The 23,328-nt window shown below is 39.2% G+C and overlaps 1 protein-coding gene across 4 annotated transcripts in view; it reads left to right on the top strand.

Moving 5' to 3' along the window:
• The window catches only part of ARHGAP18 (Rho GTPase activating protein 18), a 124,057-nt gene that overhangs the window by 88,769 nt on the left and 11,960 nt on the right, over nt 1–23,328 (top strand). For all 4 annotated transcript variants that reach the window (XM_032593242.1, XM_030316315.1, XM_030316316.2 and 1 more), the window contains 5 exons: nt 4,345–4,422; nt 8,104–8,263; nt 10,364–10,446; nt 15,876–16,082; nt 16,870–17,010. In XM_032593242.1, coding sequence (XP_032449133.1) covers nt 4,345–4,422; nt 8,104–8,263; nt 10,364–10,446; nt 15,876–16,082; nt 16,870–17,010 — 669 coding nt within the window. The remainder of the gene's footprint in view (nt 1–4,344; nt 4,423–8,103; nt 8,264–10,363; nt 10,447–15,875; nt 16,083–16,869; nt 17,011–23,328) is intronic.

Here is a 23,328-nt window from a genome sequence, read left to right as displayed (position 1 = left end):
CCAAAGTAGGCAAAGAAACCATAAAGTAGAATTAGAAAGTGATTGCTAAACTATCAAGTCACTGGTGTGATCCACGCTCAATTATTCATAAGGGGAGGATCTATGGCACTATAAAAATTTCAGTCCAATCTCTGAGTCATCATTGTTCAGAAACCCAGATTCTAGGTGATAAAAGCCAGGAATGCTACAGCGAGGAAGGTAGGTCAGATCAGTTATGGACTACCCAGGCTGTAGATTTTTTCCAGCACATCACAATTTCTGAAAGCTCTGGGGAGAGCAAGAGTGGCAGTGGGAACTTTCACAATTGGCTGGCTCAACAAACTCATTCAGTAGTAAAGCTTAGTCTCCTTGGCACGGATTCTTCTGCTCTTCCAAACCAGTCATTAGCCGTCTTAGCTAGTAACCTCTGATTGCATTATTCCTCATGTTCACCATTACACCCAAACCTGTATCTCATTGTTTCTCCTAATGATCTTTGCTCCACGCCGTGTGTTCTACTCATCAGCCTCTGCCAGTCCCTGCCTGTAGACCTTGTATCTGTGTGGATAGTTGTCAACCATGCCTGTGATTAGCTGGAGATGCTAACAAATGTGGGCCATGTATTCACATCAGCTTAAGTAAAAGGTGCACGTTACCACCACAGATGACTGTATGGAGCAAGGATCTCAGCAGCATCCTTTCCAAGTGGATATGGGTTCTCCAGAGAAACAGAACCGATAAGGTGTTGTGTGTGTATGCATATTTGTACAGAGAGATTTCTTTTAAAGAATTGGCTTATGCCGTTGTGGGAACGGCACATCTGAAATAGAGCAGTCCAGAGTCTGGAAACTTGGCCAGAGGTGATAATGGCAGCGTTGAGCCCAAAACCTGCAGGTTGGAAACTCCTGTAGGCTTTCCATGTTGTAGTCTTGAGGCAGGATTGCCTCTTCTTTGGGAAACCTCAGTCTTTACTGCTGAGGCTGCCAACTGACTGGATGAAACCCACCCACGTTATGTAGAGTCATTTGCTTTACTCAGAATGTACTGATTTAAGTGTTAATTACATCGTAAAAAATACCTTCACAGTAGCATCTAGGCTGGTGTTTGACCAAATAACCAATGATGAGTCACGCTGGACTTTTATCAAATTCACCATCATACTAGTGAAGAGTAAGCTTTGGTCCCCACAGAAATTCGGAAACTGTCTCCTGATCAGGCTGAGGATTGAATGCAGTCCCCTGTGATTTTCTCTTGGAATTGTTTTCTCATTTATTATTTTACATTTCTGCCACTCATTTCAACATTCTGAAGACTCAGGCTTCCAACCAGTTTGAAGTTGTTAGATAATAGCCTTAAAGTCTCTTTGTTCACATAACAAATAAGGGTATGAAGAGTTTACTCTTAGATAAAACTCCTCTACTTGCGTCCCCTCTGAATTATAAGCACAAAAAATACAGTCATCTGTCACTGAAAAATATTTTTTGAGTGATCAACTCTCACCCCAATTAGGTATTTCCTCCATTTTGTACAAAGGAAAGAATTGGAAGTCACTGATTTGCAAAAAAAGATTTATTACCAATTTTTAGAGGATTACACTTTTTTATTTATTAAGAATTATACCCCAAAAAGGGCTTTAACAAAGCTTAGTTAATATCTGTGAATCATATCTGTTGTTTTCTTGTTAGTTTTGTTTTGTTTTTGCTCAGAGACACATTGTTTAAAGTGTAGTCTCGGAAAGAGTTAAGGAAATAGAAATATTCTTAATTTTTATCTATAGAAAAATTCTGACAAACTGGCAAATTCTCACTGTCACAGGAATCTGCCAAATCAAAGATACTTTGTGTCAAAAACTTCTGACTTCATTTTCAATTCATAAATTTGTGTAAGTATGTAATCTCTCTTGGGAAATAGTATGAACATTATTGATAAGTTATGTAATGTCTCTTGTAGGATAAATTACTAAAAAGCAGCCTGATTAAAATATAGATCAATATAGTTATTTTTCATTTTTAAGTCTTGAAAGTAAAAGTGCTATAGAATATTATTTATATTTTGATAATGCTATATAATGTGGTAGCTAAAAAGTTATTTTTTTTTCAACGTTTATTTATTTTGGGGACAGAGAGAGACAGAGCATGAACGGGGGAGGGGCAGAGAGAGAGAGAGAGAGGGAGACACAGAATCCGAAACAGGCTCCAGGCTCTGAGCCATCAGCCCAGAGCCCGACGCGGGGCTCGAACTCACGGACCGCGAGATCGTGACCTGGCTGAAGTCGGACGCTTAACCGACTGCGCCACCCAGGCGCCCCTAAAAAGTTATTTTTTAAAAAATGTTTAATGTTTATTTTTGAGAGAAGAGCGTGAGCAGGAAAGGGGCAGAGAGAGAAGACGACACAGAATTCTAAGCAGGCTGCAAGCTCTGAGCTGTCAGCACGGAGCCCCACGCGGGGCTCGAGCTCACAAAGCATGAGATCATGACCTGAGCTGAAGTCGGATGCGTAACTGACTGAGCACCCAGGTGCCCCATAAAAATGTTACTTTTAAAGAGAGAAATATGAAAAAAACACATGGCATTCTTTGAGGCAATATATACGCATATCTCTATTGAATGCTGCTCTTTCACATTAGAGAATAATGAAAAGAACTTAAATATAAAAATTCAAGACTTACTGTCAATTATTTAGAAATTATCCATTTTTCCTGTGTATTTAATGAAAACGGAAGGCATATATTACTGCTAGGAACTAATTTGCTGTAGCAGCTAGCACAGAATTTTATTTTTTGCCACTAGAACATTTTAAACATTTTAGAAGATGAAATAAAAATGAAAATTGCTTGAACAGTGAATAAATTTTGCATGGTCTTATTTGATAAATTTGGTTTTAAATCCTTTATTGAATAATGCCCTTCTCATCTGAGATAATTCATGTAAAGGTTTGCTGTGGGTTTACTATCTAACGTAATTGAAAAATGTGATCTTGGAAAACATTCCAGTTGAATTTTTAAAAATCGTGTACTGTTTTGACTGGTCAAGGATGGTTCTTTCTTCAGCTGATAATAAATCCTTAGGAGAATTTCGAGACTACTCTTTGCTTTATTCTTACCTGACTCCCCCAAGATCAGTGCATTCTTTGGCCATAATCCAGGGATAGAAGAAGTGAGGTCATTACAGAAAAATTACCTCTCTTCCAGTGTCTACACAGTACAATATATCTGATTTCAGGACATCTAGACAAAGGTCAGGAGACCTCATTTTATGATACCATGCTTTGCTCCTAGTAGACATTTGTATAAGCAAGGGAGAAGCAGTAAGTTTTGTGCAGTTTATAGAGCCTTGGTAAATCATTAAAGGAGATTTCTCTGGGGGAAAAAAAAAGATAAAAATTTACATTCTTTGGCACTCTGGAAGATTTTATTTATGTCTTAGGGTGTGCAGAGAGATTTTAGTAAGTTTGGGGATGAGTGAAGAGTAGGTCTGTCTTTTGTGAAGTTATAAGACTTGTGAAAAGGGGTGGGTGGTAGGAAGGAAAACCTATCTGATACTAGTAATTGCCTTATATTTAACCTGAGGACAAGGAAATGGATTTCCTTAAAATAGCAGAGTACCCCCTATAAAGCCTTTGGGCACTGCCCAGGGAATACGTATTTCAATTGGAAGATCACTCTGCCAAGAAACTAAGTACTTTTTTTTAAATCATCTTCCTAAGCTTCCAACAGTATGCCATTGTAATTTCTCCATTTGCCTTAATCTTGTAGGTTTTGGCATTATTTAAAAAAAAAAAAAATTTGTTACTTTAATGCGGTTCTGGAGATAGACCTGTATGTATTCACTGGGTATCAGGTACGATTTAAAAACCCTATACAAGAACTGTTTTTACTTAGGTTTACCACCAAAAGCTTAAAAGCTTAAAAATGAATATTCACAAACCGTTTTTTTTTCCTTCATACCATAAATAATTATTTCAAACAAACCAAAAATGAGATGTAAATGTGCAAGTACTGGAATTTCCTAGATTTATTTGATTGCAGAACATACATTTCTGGAAAAGCGGAAGAAATGGATGGTCTCAGTGGCTTTTAAACAATGAACATCTTCAGTCTCCATTTGTTTAGAGTATGACAGCTGTTGTGTGAAATTATACACTTCTGTAATAAAGGAGAATAAAACCCAACTTTTTCTAATTTGTGAGTAAAGTTTCAGGGCTTCACTGGTTTGCAGGGTAGGGCTAGCGCCATAGCATTCAAAACTTGGTGAAACCCAGTTTACACGTCAGCTTGCGTGTATTTATATGTGAAGCAGATCTTAAATTTGTAATTGTACCTCTCAAGAATACCCAAGTCAGAATGTTCTTCTGTTTCTACGCAGCTGATTTCTCGGATTGAAGAGGGAGGCTTGGAAACTGAAGGCCTCTTAAGAATACCCGGAGCTGCCATTAGGATCAAGGTGATCTCTGAGTTCCACCAATGTTGTTTAATTCTGCTTTGCCATTTTATTTTTAAATGCTTTAAATGTATGTTTATTTTTGAGGGGGGCGGGGAGGAGCAGAGAAAGAGGGAGACCCAGAATCCAAAGCAGGCTCCGGGCTCTAAGCTGTCAGCACAGACAGCTTTGGCCTTTGAAAAGGTAACTTGTCTTCCCCACCCCTTCTTCCCATGCATAACGATAAAACCGCTTAATTTTTTTTTAAGTTTATTTATTCATATTGAGAGAGAGAGAGCTTGAGCAGCGGAGGGACAAAAAGGAAGGGAGACAGAGAATCCCAAGCAGGCTCCACACTGTCTGCGCAGAGCCTGACTTGGGACTCGATCCCACAAACCGTAAGATCGGGACCTAAGCTGAAACCAGGGGTAGAATGCTTAACTGACTGAGCCACCCAGGTGACCCTTCACATTCAGTTTGTATTTAGTTTTCTGTTTTCTTAACATTCAGTTTATATTTGGTTTTATGTAGTCTCTGCTGATTTTTATAGGTTTTGATTTCTCTTCAGAATCACATTAGCTGTAATAATACCATGAGAAATAAAGAAGCAAATAATTTTAATGTCTTTGCTGTGCAAGCCTAGAATAGGCACAAAAGCATAACAAGCAAAAAGACACGAGTAGTTTCATCCTTCTCAGGAAAAGAGAACATGATGAGTCAAAGTATCAATAGGGGGACTGGTGGTGGATTTAGTCAGCATGAGTAATAGCAATTGAAAAAAGTCAGGATGGGCACCTGAGTGGCCCAGTCGGTTAAGCGTCCCACTTCGGCTCAGGTCATGATCTCATGGTTCGTGGGTTCGAGCCCCGCGTCAGGCTCCTTGCTAACAGCTCAGGTTCTGTGTCTCCCTCTCTCTGTCTCCTTTCCTCCTTGTGCTCTCTGTCTCTGTCCCCCTCCCCAACTTGTGCATGCTCTCTCTCTCTCTCTCAAAAATGAAATAAATGTTAAAAAAAGATTAAAAAGTCAGGATGATAAACTCCAGCAGGGGAGCAGAGTAGGAGACATGACAATAGTCCCCATACAGAAGTCTTTGGGAGCTGACAGAATGAGACTCTGCCCCACTGCTATCCTGACTTTCATACTTCCTGTCTCACTGGATGCCAGGTAGCCCAAGCCTGGCTTGTGAAAGAGATGAGGTGATTCCCAGACTTGCCCTTCCTCCCTCCCCCTGTCACCTTTTCTGGCAAGATGCCATTTTGTTCCCACTCTCTTGGGATGCTGTGTATCTTCCGCCTTTCTCCCTGTCCCCCATCTCCTGCTCTGGGGATAAAGCATCCAGTAAATGCATGTAAAGATGGACTCACCCTGCAGATGAGGCATAGTACATCAGCGTCCCAGGGGAATTGCATTTTACAGGGGCCTCATGCTTGAAATTGTGGCTGTATCTAGGAAACGTGTCTAGGAAGAGGTTTTGGTTAGCAGCCACTAACAGTCTCCTCTCCCTCGCCTCCAAAGTCAGCTTTGGCTCTCACCTGAGAAGAGCACAAGTCTTCCAGAATTTGCAAATCCAAGAGAAAACAGGATAGGGAGAAGAGAGATTTTCTCTTCATTTCCTCAAGACCTATTCTATCGGACATTTTTAGAACTGAATCAGGGAGAAACGACTCTTGGTGGGCGCACGTGCTCTTTGCCTGTGACTGAGGCTGTGGGACTGCCAGGACTGGAATTAGTATTCATACCTTGCACGGTTCACATCATCTGCTTATTTTGATAAGCTTCCTCAATGTAGGATGCTAGTTTCGGCCTACTTGGCTCTTACTGCATAGGGTGATCTCCGTTTAATCAGATTCGAGTAACCTGATACATATACCCTGCTCACAAATTTCATTCAGCTTGTGTCCCGTGGGTTTGGTGTCTGGTTCACAGAGGTCCCTGAAACTGCTTTGGGGTCCGTGTACGTTTGATTAGGTGCCATTGGTTTTTTTTGTTTTTGTTTTTTTGTTTTTTTGTTTTTTTTACCAACAGTCAAACATGGATAGTGTGTGTGATTCTGAGATAAGTTCTGTTGAGAAGCACGTCCTCTTACAGAGAAAGAATCCCTCAGAAACAGGTAGCGTGACTTCAGATTACCCACATCGGCAAGAATGCCGCTTCTCAGTTCACTAATTAGCACAATGTGATGGCCAACTCCTGAGAGTTGTAAACACATTTCCTTGAGTATAGGGTAGTGAACAGAATGCATGTTTTACATTTTTGACTGGAGGGCTGGCAGACCAGCTCTTAGAAATGTAATTTCTAAGAAGGTCAATTAAGTGGATTCATTTGGCTCAACTCTTCAACCCAGCCTATTGTCACATCCCAAATTATGCAGCAGCTGGTCCATTATAAATAATTTAAAGATAATATGCAAAGTTTTTGGTTGTCTTTCTCCCCAGCCCCACCAAATTCTTTATACTCTTTGCCTACTCCCCCCAGCCCTTCCCCCTCCCTCTCAATCCTCCCCCTCTCCTTTTTCCTCTCCCTTCCCCCTCCCCCTCTCCTACTTCGCTCTCCCTCTTCCTTACTTCTTCTCTCATTCCCTCCTTCCCTCCTTCCCTTCCTCTCTCCCTTTGCCTCTCTTTCCCCTCCTCCCCATTTCTAGGCTCACCTTTATGTATTTCACCAATTACAAAAATAAGTAGAGGGCAGAGTTGTGTTGGGAAGAGAAAGCGGACTAAATTCACCTCACAAGAAAAATGAAGAATATTCTTTGGGAGAACAGTTTAAAATAATCAAGGACGTGACAGAAACTTGGAAGGATTTCCAACATAATAAGATTTATGCCACAGTGAAATGCATGTAGAAAATAGTGATTATGAAACTAAGTTGATTACTAATAATTTGGCAAATCTTATGGAGTCCTTGAGGTAAATGAACTTGGTATTTCTAATTTTGCATGGACTCCGACTGTTTTCCACAGCTAACAGCAGGATGGCTGTGTCACGTACGGCTTACCATAAGTAAGCCAATATACCAAGACAGGTATATTGATGTATTTTCAGGCCTCATTTGCTGTAGAACTTGGTTTTCCATTTCCCAGAGGTGACTAATCAGAGGTAGCCTTCTGCTTACAGCCCCAAGATTGATTATGTATTTTGTTATGTAATGTACTTCTAAATAATTTAAAACAGACTTGATAAAAATGAGTTTTTAAAAATTGAGTGAAAAATTAACATAAAGCCCCCCAGATGGAAAGACTATTTCCACTAATCTTTTTTTTTTAATAAAAAAAATTTTTAATGTTTATTTTTGGGAAAAAGAGAGTTCATATGAATGGGAGTGGCAGAGATAACAGAGGATCCGAAGTGAGCTCCATGCTGACAGCAGAGAGCCCGTTGGGGGGGCTCGAACTCCCGAACTTGCGATCATGACCTGAGCCACCCAGGCACCCCTTAACTAATCTTTTAATTAAACCTTTACTGCTTAGGGTCTGTTGCATATCCAGGAGAATGTATACCATTTTTGCATTTCGGGGGCCATGGGTATAATTTTTCATTGGAAAAGTATGCTTGGCGGAGTAGTATTTTTCTGAGTGACAGAGAAGTACTTTCAGATTCCTTCGAGAGAGTACAATCTCTTGTAAAGTGGGAAGTGGATCACACTTTCAGCAGGAAAAAAAAATACACTTACTGTAGCTTTTTTTTTTCTTCTTCTTCTGCCTTTCAGAATCTTTGCCAAGAACTAGAAGCAAAGTTTTATGAAGGGACGTTTAATTGGGAAAGTGTCAAGCAGCATGACGCGGCCAGCCTGCTGAAGCTGTTCATCCGGGAGCTGCCCCAGCCGCTGCTGAGTGTAGAGTATCTGAAAGCCTTTCAAGCTGTCCAGAGTAAGTGCCATCTCTCTCTGGAGCGGTCCTTGTCCTGCTGCCATCCATATTAATTGTTTTAATGACACTTTGCATCCCAAAGGATGTAACCAGATATATTTGGGTAGACAAATTGACTCACTGTCAATGGATGCTTGAATGCCACACATTGTTTTCCTTTTCCTTTAGAAATACGCGTCTCTGAGTAAACGGTTAACAGAATGTTCTCTTCAGGTACAGATTGCATGCCCATCAAGCAATACAACATATTTTCTCGTTAAAACCTGGAACTTCACATTTCTTTTATAATAGAACGAGTCACGTAAAATCTGATACATTTTTTTTTTCTTGCCAAGTGTTAAAAGCAACACTTACTGGAGAAGCTGTGGATTACCAGTTATCATAAAAGCACAGGGAGATGCGGCAGAGTCTGTGATTATTTCCTGAAAAATTAAGTTCTGAAATTGTCACGCAGAAACATGGAACAAATTATTTGGCTGCCTCCCTGATGGAGGGCTGCAAACACCTCCTATCTTGCTGTTTCGTGGTCTTGGGCAAGCTCCAAATTAACGTCTCAAATAGTTGTTGATTCTTTTCCAGTGAATACAGGGATCTTTTAAGGTTTATGTACTGGCATAATTATTCCATTTAGTCCTAGAGGCCATCTGTAAAGGAAAGAAGCCACCACTACGTTCTAATGGCCATATCTTTAACTTCCAAATTGGGACACTTTCGAGAGTGAACGGGGGCCACTGTTGATGACTATGGTGAGCTCCACCAGACCTGTTCGGGGGAGGATTCCAACTTTTTTTTTTTAATGGAGATATAATTGACCTATAACATTAGATACAACATAATGGTTTGGTATTTGTATATATCGTAAAATGGTCATTACCGTAAGTCTGATTAACATTCATCACCACGCATAGTCACAATATTTTTTTTTCTTGTGAAGAGAACTTTTAAGACCTACTCTCTTAGCAACTTTCAAATATACAATACATTGTTATTAACTGTAGTCGCCATGCTGTACATTACATCGCAAGTTTGTGCCTATTGACACCCTTCACCTGTTTTGCCCCCTCACCACCCCCGCCTCTGGCTTGCACCAATTGTTCTTGGTATCTATGAGCTTATTTTTTGGTTTGTGTTTTGTTTGTTCTTCTAAGATTCCACCTATAAGTGAAATCATATGGTATCTATCTTTGTCGTACTTTACCTCGTATAATGTCCTAAAGGTCTGCTCATGTTGTCACAGGTGGCAAGATATTGTTCTTTTTATTTTATGGCTGAATAATTCTGTTATTTTCCAGGCTATTCCTCAAGTGTATAATATTGAGATGATTCTCATGTGTCATTTCATAACATTTCTTCAGAATTTCTAGGGGGAGACATGACCGAAATCCTCATCTGTTTAAAATATTTGTAATGGTTAAGTTATACTATTTTGCATATATTCTTTGGAAATGGATTCAAGCACAAATTTATTCCTGAGGAACAAAATACCAAAATGACTCCAAATATCCCTGAGTATTACTTATATGGGTGAAGGGCTAATAAAAAGTGATAAATATCAATGCTAATAAGGTACCGCTTCAACTCGGTCATTGATGATTGGTTTTTTCATTCGTTCCATGGATGTATGGTGACCACTTACTGTGTTTCGGACTCCGTTTTTCATATTCCTTTTGGAATTGATGGACTCTTCCCATGTAATGTGTTCACTCACCAGTAAAGAAACAAACTTCAGTGTTACAGATGCATCTTGACACCTTACCACAGAAGGTCCCACTTTCTGTGTCTCTTCGTTGGGGAGTGATTATCACGCAGAAGTTAAGATGATTTCCAAAGCGCTGTTGTATGTCTGCAAACATAAGGCCGCTCATCATACGATCACAGTTGGAAGTGAGCATTCCGAGGGAGAGGGAAACTCTAAAGCAGCAGCTGTTTCTCCTGATCTCTCTCAAACACACTCAAGAATGCTCGCTGCTCAGTTGTTGTGTCTTACATTTCACAGTGATGTTTATGCCAAATAACTTTTTTCTTACAAAATGCAAAAAAGGAAGTAAAAAAAAATGTTGGGTAAAGAAAAGAGTTTAGATTTATTTAATCTGTTTGCAGATCTTCCAACCAAGAGGCAACAACTACAGGCTTTGAACCTTCTTGTCATCCTCCTGCCCGATGCAAACAGAGACACCCTGAAGGTCAGCAGATTCGTTTACATTAAATACCCCTCAGAACTGGGCGCCTGGGTGGCTCAGTTGGCTAAGCGTCCGACTTTAGCTCAGGTCATGATCTCACGATTCCATTCGTGAGTTCGAGTCCCGCTTTGGGCTCTGTGCTGACAGTTTGGAGCCTGGAGCCTGCTTCGGATTCTGTGTTTCCCTCCCTCTGCCCCTGCCCCGCTGGCACATTCTCTGTCTCTCTCCCCTCTTCCTCCCCCTCTCTCCCCACCTCAAATATTAAAATTAATATCCCTCAGAACTAAGCAAAGTAATTTCTCATTATTTGTGGCAAAACAATGTGATGTTTTCATGGAAACATTGCTAGTAGTCTATGAAGAAAACACCGATTTTTTAAGGATAGATGGTGGAAGTTTTTAAATCTTTATTAATGTATTTAGTAAGTTAGTCATATTAACAGTATTATCAGGTGTTTAATTTTTGCTCTAACTATTCTACAAAACCAATGAGTGAGGTTTCATTTTTTTAAATAGAAACATGGGTGCCTTGGGGTTTTTTCTTTTTATTTTTCTACATTTTCCAAATTTTATTTAACGAGTGTACAGTAATTTGAAAAATGAATGTTTAAAAAGAAAGTAAGACTCATCAAGCATAACCTGTTGCCTAAAGATGTTATATTGTTTGTGGTTCTAAGCAATAGAGTTTGAAATAAGTCATAATGATTTTGAAATGTTTGCTTAGCCAAAAGATAGACCAACTCAAACCAATTCTAGTTATTCCTCTAAGGACTTACCCTGAGTTTCTGATTTACATCATCATTTCAAATTGATTTGGTCTATATGATTTAATACCATTTATTATAAACATTATCAGGGGCTTTTATAATCAGTGGATTGTTCCACATTGATTTATTTTTGTAACAGCAAAATTTTGTAGAGCATTTGTAAAGGTTTAATTATAAACTTACAGAAGAAAGAAAAATTTTAAAATATTTTAGAAAGAGTGTGTACCCCAAGTTTTGCCATTGTCTTAAAATTTTGGGGGAGGGGGCACCTGGGTGGCTGAGTTGGTTGAGTGTCTGACTCTTGGTTTCAGCTCGGGTCTTATCTCACGGTTCATGGGTTGGAGCCCCGCGTTAGGTTCTGAACTCACAGTACAGAGCCTGCTTGGGATTCTCTGTCTCCTTGTCCCTGCCCCTCCCCTGCTCACTCGCTCTCTCTCTCTCTCGCTCTCTCTCTCTCTCTGTCTCTCTCAAGAATAAATAAACTTAAAAAAAAAGTAGAATGGGGATAAGATCTATTAAAAAAAAGAAACTTATGTAGATGAGGGTAGAACCCATGACCCTTTACCTCCTACATTTCTTTCTACTTAAAGTTACAAAATCGTGCCAAGAAATTTCACGTCAAGAAAACAAAACCAGTAAGTAAATGTTGGAAGTTTTCCTGGACCTCATTGAGACTCCTTGAACAGAAACTAGGTGAATGATAGTTCTTTAGTGCCCATGGCATGGATGTTAATACTCAACTTTTCTGGATGGAAGAGTTTATGAGGATTACTGGGGTAAAAATCCCGGCCTCTTCTACAGGAGAGCTTCCAAAGAGTTACTCCCTTTACTAAGTCGGGGAAAAAAAATCTTCTTCACTGACTGTTACATGCGTAACTGAGAAGGCGGCAATGGGTGGGGTTTTGGAGACAGGGGCCGACTCCAGTAAGGGTTACATTTAAACATTGTGTGACCAGGCTTGCCGTGTGCAGGTAGACTGTGGCTGAGATGGGGACATCTGGCTCAGGACAGAGCAGGGACTGAGTTCCAGTCTGCTTGTAGGCCTTGGCCTGACACAGGGCTTCAACCGCCCAGGAAGAGAAACTGAACCCATCATTTTTCTTACTCACATAGAGGTACCTGTCTGTGATGGCTCTGTGAATGACCAGTATAAGGCGGGAATTGAAAAGACATGATTTAGGGCACCTGGGTGGCTCAGTCAGTTAAGCATCCGACTTCAGCTCAGGTTATGATCTCATGGTTTGTGGGTTTGAGCCCTGTGTCAAGCCCTGTGCTCAGAGCCTGGAGCCTGCTTCGGATTCTGTGCCTCCATCTCTCTGCCCCTCCGCTGCTCTCTTTCTCTCTCTCTCACTCTCTCTCTCTCTCTTTCAAAAATAAATAAACAGGAAAATTTTAAAAAAAGACATGATTTACTTAAAATATGTCTGCATTCAAATGAGTTCAAATCATTGTGAGAGCAAACACTTATTCCGGTATGGTTGCTATCGGGCAAGGCTGGTCTTCAACTCAAGTTTGGAATTCGCCTTCAGACTCCCAGGCACACTCTTGAAAATTGTTTGAAAAAAAAATTTTTCTTTTTAAAATTTTAGAATATGTTTAATTTTTGCATATAAGGTTATGGGAGTACAGTTTTGTAAATAAGGTGGGAAATACTTTTTGGGGGATAAAATGTTGGACAATGAAGGGGCACCTGGGTGGCTCAGTCGGTTAAGAATCCAGCTTCGGCTCAGGTCATGATCTCGCGGTCCGTGAGTTCGAGCCCCGCGTCGGGCTCTGTGCTGACAGCTCAGAGCCTGGAGCCTGCTTCAGATTCTGTCTCTCTCTCTCTCTCTCTCTCTCTCTCTCTCTTCCCCTCCCCAGCTCACACTCTGTTCTCTCTGTCTCTCAAAAATGAATAAATGTTAAAAAAAAAAAAATGGAAAATGAAAACAAACCCAGTAAATTTAGTAATTAAGCTTTATTTAAGAGCTTAATTAGCCTTGATGAGTGTTTAAAACACAGATTCAAATAATAGAAACACTGAAACAAATATGCTATATGTACAAGAAAATAAACCACTTACATTTAGTTCTAAGTGAAGGAAAGCTCTATAACAAGGTAATTTCCAGAAGCTTAATGCAAACTTCCCCAATTTTCATGAGCCTCGGGCTGCTCCTTCTGTTGCCATTCAGAGAGATGGGATCCTGTGTATGACCTTTGTAGACTGTTACTATAGCACATGGAGTGGTTTGGAGGCATTACTGTGCCCCAACACCACGTCCTACTTTAAGCCTAAAGAGGTGTCTTTGGGCAAACTGCTTTTTTTGCCTTGAATTATTGTTCATTTGAATCATTGATCATAACTACTTTTGGAGGAATAATGAAAACTGATGTTATCAACAGGGCATCCATGTTAATATAATCATTGGCGTTTATTTAGTTATTTAGTCATTTAGTTAGTTTGAAGAAGTTAACTATACACATCGTCTTGCCCACTCCTGGTAGGCTGGGGAATTCGTATTCCAGTTTTACAAATAAGACTTTAAAGGGCAGAGAGAGCAAAAGTTTACCCCCAAATCACATATGGCTAATAGCTAACTGTGCTGGGACTCAAGCTGGGTTTTCAAGGAGTAGGTCCAGTGATACTTGTGTAATACCAGACTGGTGACAGATACTTTTTTAAAAAGGGTGGTTCTTGGGGTGCCTGAGTGGCTCAGTCAGTTAAGTGACTGGCTCAGCTCATGATCTCACGATTGGTGAGTTTCAGCACGGAGCCTGCTCGCGATTCCCTCTTCCTCTCTCTCTGTCCCTCCCCTGCTTGTGCTCCTTCTCTTCTGTGGCTGAGTGCTGTCTCCCTTTCTCCCTCTCTCTCTCAAAATAAATAAACTTTAAAAAATAATAATAAAAAAATAAAAAGGACAGTTCTCTTTCAGGTAAAGAGAAAATATATCTGAAGATGAAGTGCTTTCAACAAAGGCGAGGCTAACATTTTATTAATTTCATATCGACATACCCAGAAACACAACACTCTAGTATTCTAACAGTAATAGTTTGAATAATCTTATTACATATGTGCGCTACAATTAAAGTGGTTTATTACCTAATCTCTATAATTTATGCTCTGTAAAGAAAGAGATACACTGGTACCTGAATAATTATTCTGGTCTCTGGAACAAAATTAAAATTTTTTCCCCAAACCTCACCAATTAATCTTTTGTTCTCATTTGAGAAGGTATTGTTTCTATATAGCCTTATGCTTGGATTACAATTTAACTTTCTGAGCACTATACCAGAAATTAGATACATAAATCTTATTGCTAGGTATTGAGGCTGTGCCTTTAGTTTGTTTCAAAATTTTGAGGTCTATATAGCAGCTTTACTTGATTTAAGATCCATCTGTTAACACAGGCTTTCCCCCCCACCCCCGCCCAAATCCTGTGAGAGATGAACACAGTTTTATTGTTATTCTTTTTCCACTTTGGTACAGTTTATTTGACCCTTTACAGATAGGGACTTTAAGCTAAATATGAAAACATGAGTCTTTTAGTACTTAAGAGTTCCGAAAGGAAAGCCAAATGGACCTTCTCCAGCATTGGCTAGCTCTATGACCTCTAGCACATTACTTACATTCTCTTACACTTTGTTTGCTCATCTGTAAAATGGGGATAATTACAGCCTCTATCTCCAGTAAGGAGTAAGTGAGGTGATATCGGCGATGTGCTTAAAGCAACCTCTCCCTCACTCAGAAAACATTGAATACTTGTGTAGTTATTATTGTGATTGTTTGAGACCAAAATCAAGGATAAAGGGAAAAGAAGAACTGAAAGGAGGAGGGTGAAGTAAGCTCCTGTGGCCTTTATGGAGGGTAGGCTCAGAGGACACAGGAGTGTTGCCAACAGAGGTGGGAAGTGGGTGGCATCACCAACCCGTTGGGGTGAGAAGTTCCTTTGTATTTACACATTCAGTTTTTCAAAACTCTCTTCTCTTTTTGTCTCTCCATTCCCCCTTCTTCCATGTGACAGTCTCCATTCTTTTTAGATTTCATGTCAGCTAGCTATTGAGTACCTTAAAGCCATTCTAAGGGAATATATATATATATATATATATATATATATATTTTATATATTTATATAAATATATATTATTTATATATGTATTATTTATATATATTTATATATAATTATTTCCATAGTTCAATGTATATATATAGAATATATTGAATATATATTATATTGAATATATTGAATATATATTATATTGAATATATTGAATATATGCATATATATATTGAATTCCTGAAGATAAAAGCGAAGCTCTTCCTGAAGCAAGTGCATCTTACTATGATATTTTAAATTGCTTTTCAGTGCTCCGTGGCTCTGGTAGGTTCTAGGTCTGATACATCTGCCTCCATTCCTCTCCCAGCTGCCTAGTTCAGATGTGTGTCCTGCCCGCCTCATTCCCCAGGGCCATAGCCCTTGGTAGAAACAAAGCACCACCTCGGACCATCCTGGAGTTTGTTACCCAAATGGGGAACTGTTGATGACGAGACCCATTGGATTATAGCTAGTTGACTGTGGTTATGCACAACTTGTTATTTTTTAACTAAGTAAAAATCCCATATGCTACAGTGCTTTAATCTCTTATCTTCATGAGAACACAAATCTCAAAAGAGCTATTTCTGTTTTAGGCCCTGCTTGAATTTCTCCAAAGAGTTATAGACAATAAAGACAAAAATAAGATGACAACTATGAATGTAGCAATGGTCATGGCCCCAAATCTCTTCATGTGTCACTCACTGGGTTTGAAGTGCAGTGAACAGCGAGAATTTGTAATGGCAGCTGGGACAGCTAATATCATGCACTTATTGATTAAGTATCAAAAACTTCTGTGGACAGTAAGTATATCTCTTTAAGTTCTGATAATGAGTGATGATATCTAGATTCTAAAGACTTTTTATGGTTGTATTTTCCTTAAAAAGCTAACCAACAGAGGTGATTTCAAGTGCAATTAAAAAAATGTCTATACGCCTGAAATTGATAGAACACTGTAAGTTAACTACACTGAAATTTAAAAAAAATGTCCACTCACCGAATCTCCGTTTTTAAAATGCCAGGAATGGTTCGTTATTTCAATTTGGTAACTTCTAAAATATTTTCTTTTTGCTATTGTAATTTCTGAGAATCATTTGTTCCTAGCTTGTTGCTAGATAACTCTCAGCATTTATTGGTGAGTTTTTCTTTCCCTTTTAACAAGTGAGGCTGGCTAGTTATTAGAAGGGACTGCAGGTTAGCTAAGGGCTAGGTTGTTGACAGGTGGCTGCTAAAGGGACCAACCATTAAGGTGGTGGCCCTTAATGCCAGTCACCTCATGTCAGGCAGTCTCTAATTTTGGCATATGAGGCATAGAAGATAGCCACTATGACCTTGAACTTTACCAAGCCTCTTTCTGAACCTTACTTACACAATGGGTGGTAAATTATTTCATGTGGATGCTGTGTCCTCATAGTGAATGAGAAAGAGATGCATTTTTGCATATTTCATGAAGAGTAAGTGTAAAATGGCATAGTCTTATCAAATAGACAAAACCTTTACTTCTCTCTAAATTTAAAAAATAATTATTTCCATAGTTCAAAATTGTGCCATTTCTTTTTCCTTCCCAAACTTGATTTTATTTCTCCATAGATTCCCAAGTTTATTGTCAACCAAGTGAGAAAGCAAAATACTGAAAATCATAAAAAAGATAAAAAAGCCATGAAGAAACTGCTGAAGAAAATGGCTTATGACCGAGAAAAATATGAAAAGCAAGATAAGAGTACAAACGATGTAAGAAAAACTTGAAGATGTGTATTTATGCAGATTTCAGTATTGTTTTTACTTATCATACAAGAAAAGTGTTTCATATGTTTCTGTAGTATGACTTTCTACCTGCTTCCGGGGCCTTGGTACTACTTAGAAGGTAAAGGCCTCAATAATGGCAACTGTGTTTCTACTAATGATCAGTATTAACAGTTGCTCAGGTGTTGGTGACTCAGCATATGAGCTGTTAATGGGAAACAAAGGAAAAGAGCGAGATGAGAATGTCTCAACACCCACCCACCCACACAAAGGACTCTGCAGACTCCAGTTGCCCACTGAATGTGTAATCTCTACTGAGGGAAGAGTCCCTGTTATGAATCACTGATCTTTTGTCTTCAATTTCCTCATCTGTAAAATGGGGGAAAATAACCCAGACAAACAGACCAATGGTTGGTTATGACCAGGATTCTTCCTGGACTTCATTAAGTACTTAAAGGCTCTTAATTGGATCCCTGGAAGAATTTGGTGAGATTTATGTTGGAATGAAGAAAATTAAAATGTTCACAAAAGAAATTTCTTAATACGAGCATTTATAAACCGCTGTAAGAATATATTAAGAATTGGGTTTAAGATAAGAAAATATACTACATGAAAACACATTGGAGAAGTGAGTTATCAAAGCTCTAACTTAAGATCATGATGTGAAAGGGTTTCTATTGTTCTGTTTAAGGTGGAGACACCCTGCACAACCAGCACCACCACTGAGGTTACTCAGTTACATGCTGACATCTTGTGGAATAATGTGGAAATGCAATTATCAGCCTTTGATTTTTTTTGGCTTTGGCCTACTTAGGGATCTAGTAATTGTGAAAAAATATATGTACGTATGTATGTGTATATATATATATTCTATATTTATAGCTCTCACCACTATGAAATAACAATTTTTGGCATTAAGTATTTTTGGTCAAATTTTAAAATATCTTTAAGAACATAAAATTTAATTAAGGGGAATTTTAAACAGTGTTCAATTTTTTTTTGTGGGCGGGGGGAAGGCTTGATCTTATAGATTAGAAAGGGTTTTTGACATTTCATTTTTGTTTAATTGAGAACATTTACTCTAACACTATTACAAATATGTGAATATCATTTTGCTTTGTAGCTCTGCTTATTCATATTAACTCAGGTGACTTCATAGCCCTGTCTTTTTTGTAAGGTGGTTATAACGTGATTCTCTGAGGTATGTTATATATCCAAGAAAGCATTTATGCTGTACCTTTTAAATAATTTTTAGGGGCACCTATGTGGCTCAGTCAGTTGAGCATCCGACTTCAGCTCAGGTCATGATCTTGCAGTTTGTGAATTTGAGCCCCACACTGGACTCACTGCTCTCAGACTGTCAGTGCAGAGCCCGCTTCAGATCCTCTGTCCCCTTCTCTCTGCCCCTTCTAAAGCTTGCGCTTTCCCAAACATAAATATTTAAAAAAAAACTAAATCTTTAGATAAAAATTTAAAAGTTGTGTTTTGGAGATGAAACGTTTACATGATTTTGTTATTTACAAAGGATTTGTGTTAACTTGGATTTCTTTAGTTTGTACGTTGAGTTAATTAGTTGAGAGTTGGTCTGAGAATTATCTCTGTACTCGTTAGAAGCCATATTGTCATTTTAAGACTTAGGATTTAAATCTTCGTTTTATCATGTATTAGCTGTTAGTCTTTCTGAGTTTTTGTTTTCTGAGAAATTCAGTGGTTCTTCTAATAAAATGCCTCCTTAGTACCAAGGAAGTGGTTTACATCTTTAGGAATTTGAATTTATCCTGAGTGAAGTGGGGTCATTGCAGGGTTTGAGCAAAGGCTTGAAAATCTGTGTTTTAAAATGTTCCCTTGGTGGGGGGCGGTGCATGGGTGGCTCAGTCAGTTGAGCGTCCAACCCTTGATTTTGGCTCAGGTCATGATCCTGGGGTCCTAGGATTGAGCCCCAGGTTGGGCTATGTTTTGAGTGTGGAGCCTCCTTGAGATATTCTCTCTTTCTTTCTCTCTCTCTCTCTCTCTCTCTCTCTCTCTCTCTATGTCTCTGTCTGTCTCTGTCTCCCTCTGTCCCACACCTGCTTGTACACTTTCCCTCTCTTTTTCAAATTAAAAAATCTATTTTAAAAATAATAACTAAAAAATAAATGTTCCCTTGGATGATTGTGTTGAGAGTAGACTATAGGAGAGTCAACAGAGATGGGGAGAGGATCACATCTTAATCCAAGTGAGAGACCAGGATGTTAGTCCTGGAGAGGAAGTGGTCAGATTCTGTGTTTTTTGAAGTTAGATCCATTGGAATTTCTTCAAGTTGAAATGATAAGAGTTGTAGGAAAAGGGAAGTAAAAGATGACTGCAAGGTTTTGGCTTGAGAAATTAGGCTGGAATTGTCCTCTTGATGGGGGGATCACAGTTTTCAGTCTGGGTGTGTTGAGTGTAAGGTGTGTATTAGATAAATAAGGAGGAATGTTTGGGTGTGTTTAGTGGGAAGGTTAGGGCATACTGGCCAGTGAGGTGCATGGAGAGCAGGGGCAGAAGGAAGGCCAGGATCCGTCACTAGGGGGAGCCTGCTTCTATTCTGAGGAAAGCTGTGACCACAGGAGTTACATGATTATGTGTAAATTTTAAAATAGTTGCTGTAAGGGTGCCTGGGTGGCTCAGTTGGTTGAGCGTCTGACTCTTGATTTCAGCTCAGGTCATGATCCCAGAGTCATGGGATTGAGACCCGTGTCAGGCTGTGTGCTGAGCATGGAGCCTCCTTAGGATTCCCTCCCCTCCCCTCCCTCTCTCCCTCTCCTTCTGCCCCTCTCCCCCCCCACTCATGTGCACTTTCTCTCTCTAAGGTAAACATAAATAGTTGCTGCGATGTCAGGTGAAGGAAAGATTGGAGCAATGAAAAATGGGAGGTTAGGCAGGAGATGCCAGCTAATTTCATTGCTGATAGGAGTACATAAATTGGTAGAATTCCTCTGGAGAGCAGTTAGCATGTGGCAGAGGCCTGAAAACCATGCTCTTCATTGTATTCAGAAATTCCTTTAAAGGGAATAATAACGTAGCCATGTAAATAGTTATGCTTAAGTTCATTGCCATATTCCGTATACTGACGAGAATTAGAAGTAATCCACAAGGGTGGAGATGATTGGTTACATGAGTTACGGCATATCTGTGTAATGAAATACCATGGAAATACAAGTGTATATATATGACATCAGAAGATACTCATAATATGTTGAAGAAAAGTTACAAATTCATGAATATTGCCATATTTTTAAGGGGTACGATCATAATTTTGAATGCTTGCCAGAGATCAGGCATGGTGCAGTTTCATTGAAGAATGAGGTGCAGTGGTCTCATTTTTTACAGACAAAGTGAGGATCAGGGATCTTAAATAACTTAAGCTTATCTAAAAAGGAAATGGTAGGGCTGGAATTTGAATCCAAATCTATATATCCTTAAATCTGGGTGTCTTTACTCTTATTCTCTATTTCTTTAATATCACAGAAAAATTCTGAGAAGGATATATATCCTAGTCTAGGGCTAATGTGTAGTAATACAATGAAAATGTAATAGTGCCATTATTTATTTTTTTAAGTTTATTTATTTTGAGAGAGAGGGAGCACATGTGGGGGAGGAGCAGAGAGAGCGAGAAGGAGAAAGAGAATCCCAAGCAGGCTCTGTGCTGTCAGGGCAGAACCCAGTGTGGGCCTCAATCTCATGAACTGTGAAACCACGACCTGAACTGAGATCAAAAGTCAGAAGCTTAACCAATGAAGCCACCCAGCCACCCCTATACAGCCACTATTAACATATGTTTAATATATAGCTTTTATCATAGTCCTCCTGGTCAATGCCAACACCCAGCAGAAGGATTGGAAGGAAGTATTAAATGTGAGCCAGAATGACCCACAAGATGTAGAAACTAATTGGATATGAGGAGTGTAGAATGAGGAGGAATCTAGAAAGACTCAACTGATTTTACTTTGGGTAATTATATCACTGAGTTAAAGCATTAAGCAAAAGGAGCACACTTTTGATAAGGTAGTCAGTTTTTGACATTTGTAGTTGACTTGCCGGTGTGACAGTACTTTGGCTACATGGGCTGGAAGCTCAGAGGGCAGCCAGAGCTGGAGGTGTGCTTTTGGGATTAGCAGAGAGATTGCCGTTAAAGCCAAAGGATCCAGTATTTTAGCGGTGGGCCATGGAAGAGGAGCTGGTAAAAGAGACCAAGAAATGATAGGAAGCCAGAGAAAGTTAAGATTATAGCATCTTAGAAGCCTCACGAGGAAGAGTCAAGTAGGTAAAAGGACATGGTTAGTAGTGCGATAGAGGCCGAGTGAGGTTAACATTGGATGGAGGTCCAGAGCGTTTTGCATTTGAAAAGTCAGTTCTGACTTTGTAGGCCGTTAAAAATCATCACTTTCTGATAGCCTTCAACTTGCAGTTGCAACTGATGTCTCACACAAATGCATGCACACATGCACCAACCACATCACATTCTCGAACTTGTGTCTTGAGGATATAGCTCTAGTTCTGCCAGCAGTGAGACATTAATGACAAATCATTTTCTCTCTCTGGGTCTTAATTTCTTCTATAAAATGAAGGGTAAGACCAGATTCATAGTATCTCATCCAAAGTATGTAATAAGAGCATTTGTAGTATCATTTTTTACAAAACCTGACTGGGTCACTACCTGGACTCACTGAATCAGAATCTCCCAGAGCAGGACCTTGGCATATGTATTGTACAAAAACTGTAAGTGTGATTCCCCCCCCCCCCATTTGGTATTTATATGTGTGTAAACGTATATTTAATTGTTTGTTATGGAATTTTTCTTACCTGTTCATGGAAACAGCCATAAGCCCATCTCCAGTGATCAAACCTATTTTTCTAATCTCATTCCATCCTGTCTCTCACACTTCTCCTTTTTGTTTTTTTAAGGAAATCATAGGCATTCCATCATTTCGCTCATAATTATCTCAGATTGCATCTCTGCCTGATAAGGGTCTAGGACAGCTTGCTTTGATGAGCATCTTGTTATGAACTGCTGAATTGTGTAGGTTTCAAGTTCACTGTGGACTTAGATTTGTATGATTTTTTTCTACTGTCATTCAAGTTCACCTTTCAAAGTAAACAGAAGCTGCATGTTTATGAGAAAGAGATTCCATGAAATAAGCTGAGCTTGCTCACGTCTCCTTTCATTGGTAGAGCGAATGTTCCTTCTGTGGTTTAACTTCAGTGTTAACTCTGGATGATCTTGTGTCACACCCGTAAGTTACAGTTGAGGGACTCAAGTTTTAGAGAGCTTACGTGACTTGCTAAAAGTCCAAGATGATCTGGTAACCTTTTAATGTTTAGGATTTCAGACATGGAAAAGAAATCTGTTGTTGCACTTTCTGCCATTCTTTTCAGAAGAATCTTGGAGTTGGCAACAGTGTGATGTAGATTCTGGGCTGTTTGTATCATGGGCCGCCCGTCTTTGGTCACAAGTCTGTTTATAATTCCATTTCTGGTTTCATTTAACAGCTCTGACCCAGAGCATCATTGCAGGTATTGTTTTAAGCCTTTGCTTCAGGTCTGGAAACAGTGTCTGGATCTACTTGGGGACCCATGTGAACAATCAAATTACAATATGAAGCACAAAATCTTGTTTTTTAAAGATGTTTTTTGATTTTATAGTGCATAAAAAATACTATATTAGAAGAGAAAAATATCAGAACTTAATTTTGTTGTAAATTAAATGCTTATTACTTCGGAAGTTATTTCAGATCCTTCTTTACAGTTCTCTGAATCTGTGAGTTGGATAAAAGTTTAAGCATTTGGATGATAAAGGCCCAATTATAATCAGGACTGAGACAGTTCAAGATCGCAGAGAATGGCTTCCATATTTCTACCTCCAGTTAGAGTAAGGTGATGAATATGCCTTTTTAGTTTAAGATACCTTGCTAAAATGTCTTTAATTTTCTAAAATATGTGTTATATCTGGCCTTTTTCTTTTTTTTTTTTTTTTTTTTTTTTTTTTTTTATGAAGTTTATTGACAAATTGGTTTCCATACAACACCCAGTGCTCATCCCAAAAGGTGCCCTCCTCAATACCCATCACCCACCCGCCCCTCCCTCCCACCCCCCATCAACCCTCAGTTTGTTCTCAGTTTTTAACAGTCTCTTATGCTTTGGCTCTCTCCCACTCTAACGTCCTTTTTTTTTTTTTTTTTTTTCCTTCCCCTCCCCCATGGGTTCCTGTTAAGTTTCTCAGGATCCACATAAGAGTGAAACCATATGGTATCTGTCTTTCTCTGTATGGCTTATTTCACTTAGCAT

The sequence above is a fragment of the Lynx canadensis genome, chromosome B2 (assembly GCF_007474595.2).
Source record: "Lynx canadensis isolate LIC74 chromosome B2, mLynCan4.pri.v2, whole genome shotgun sequence".
In the NCBI taxonomy this organism is placed as follows: Eukaryota; Metazoa; Chordata; class Mammalia; order Carnivora; family Felidae; genus Lynx; species Lynx canadensis.
This window is presented reverse-complemented; position numbering and strand designations above follow the sequence as displayed.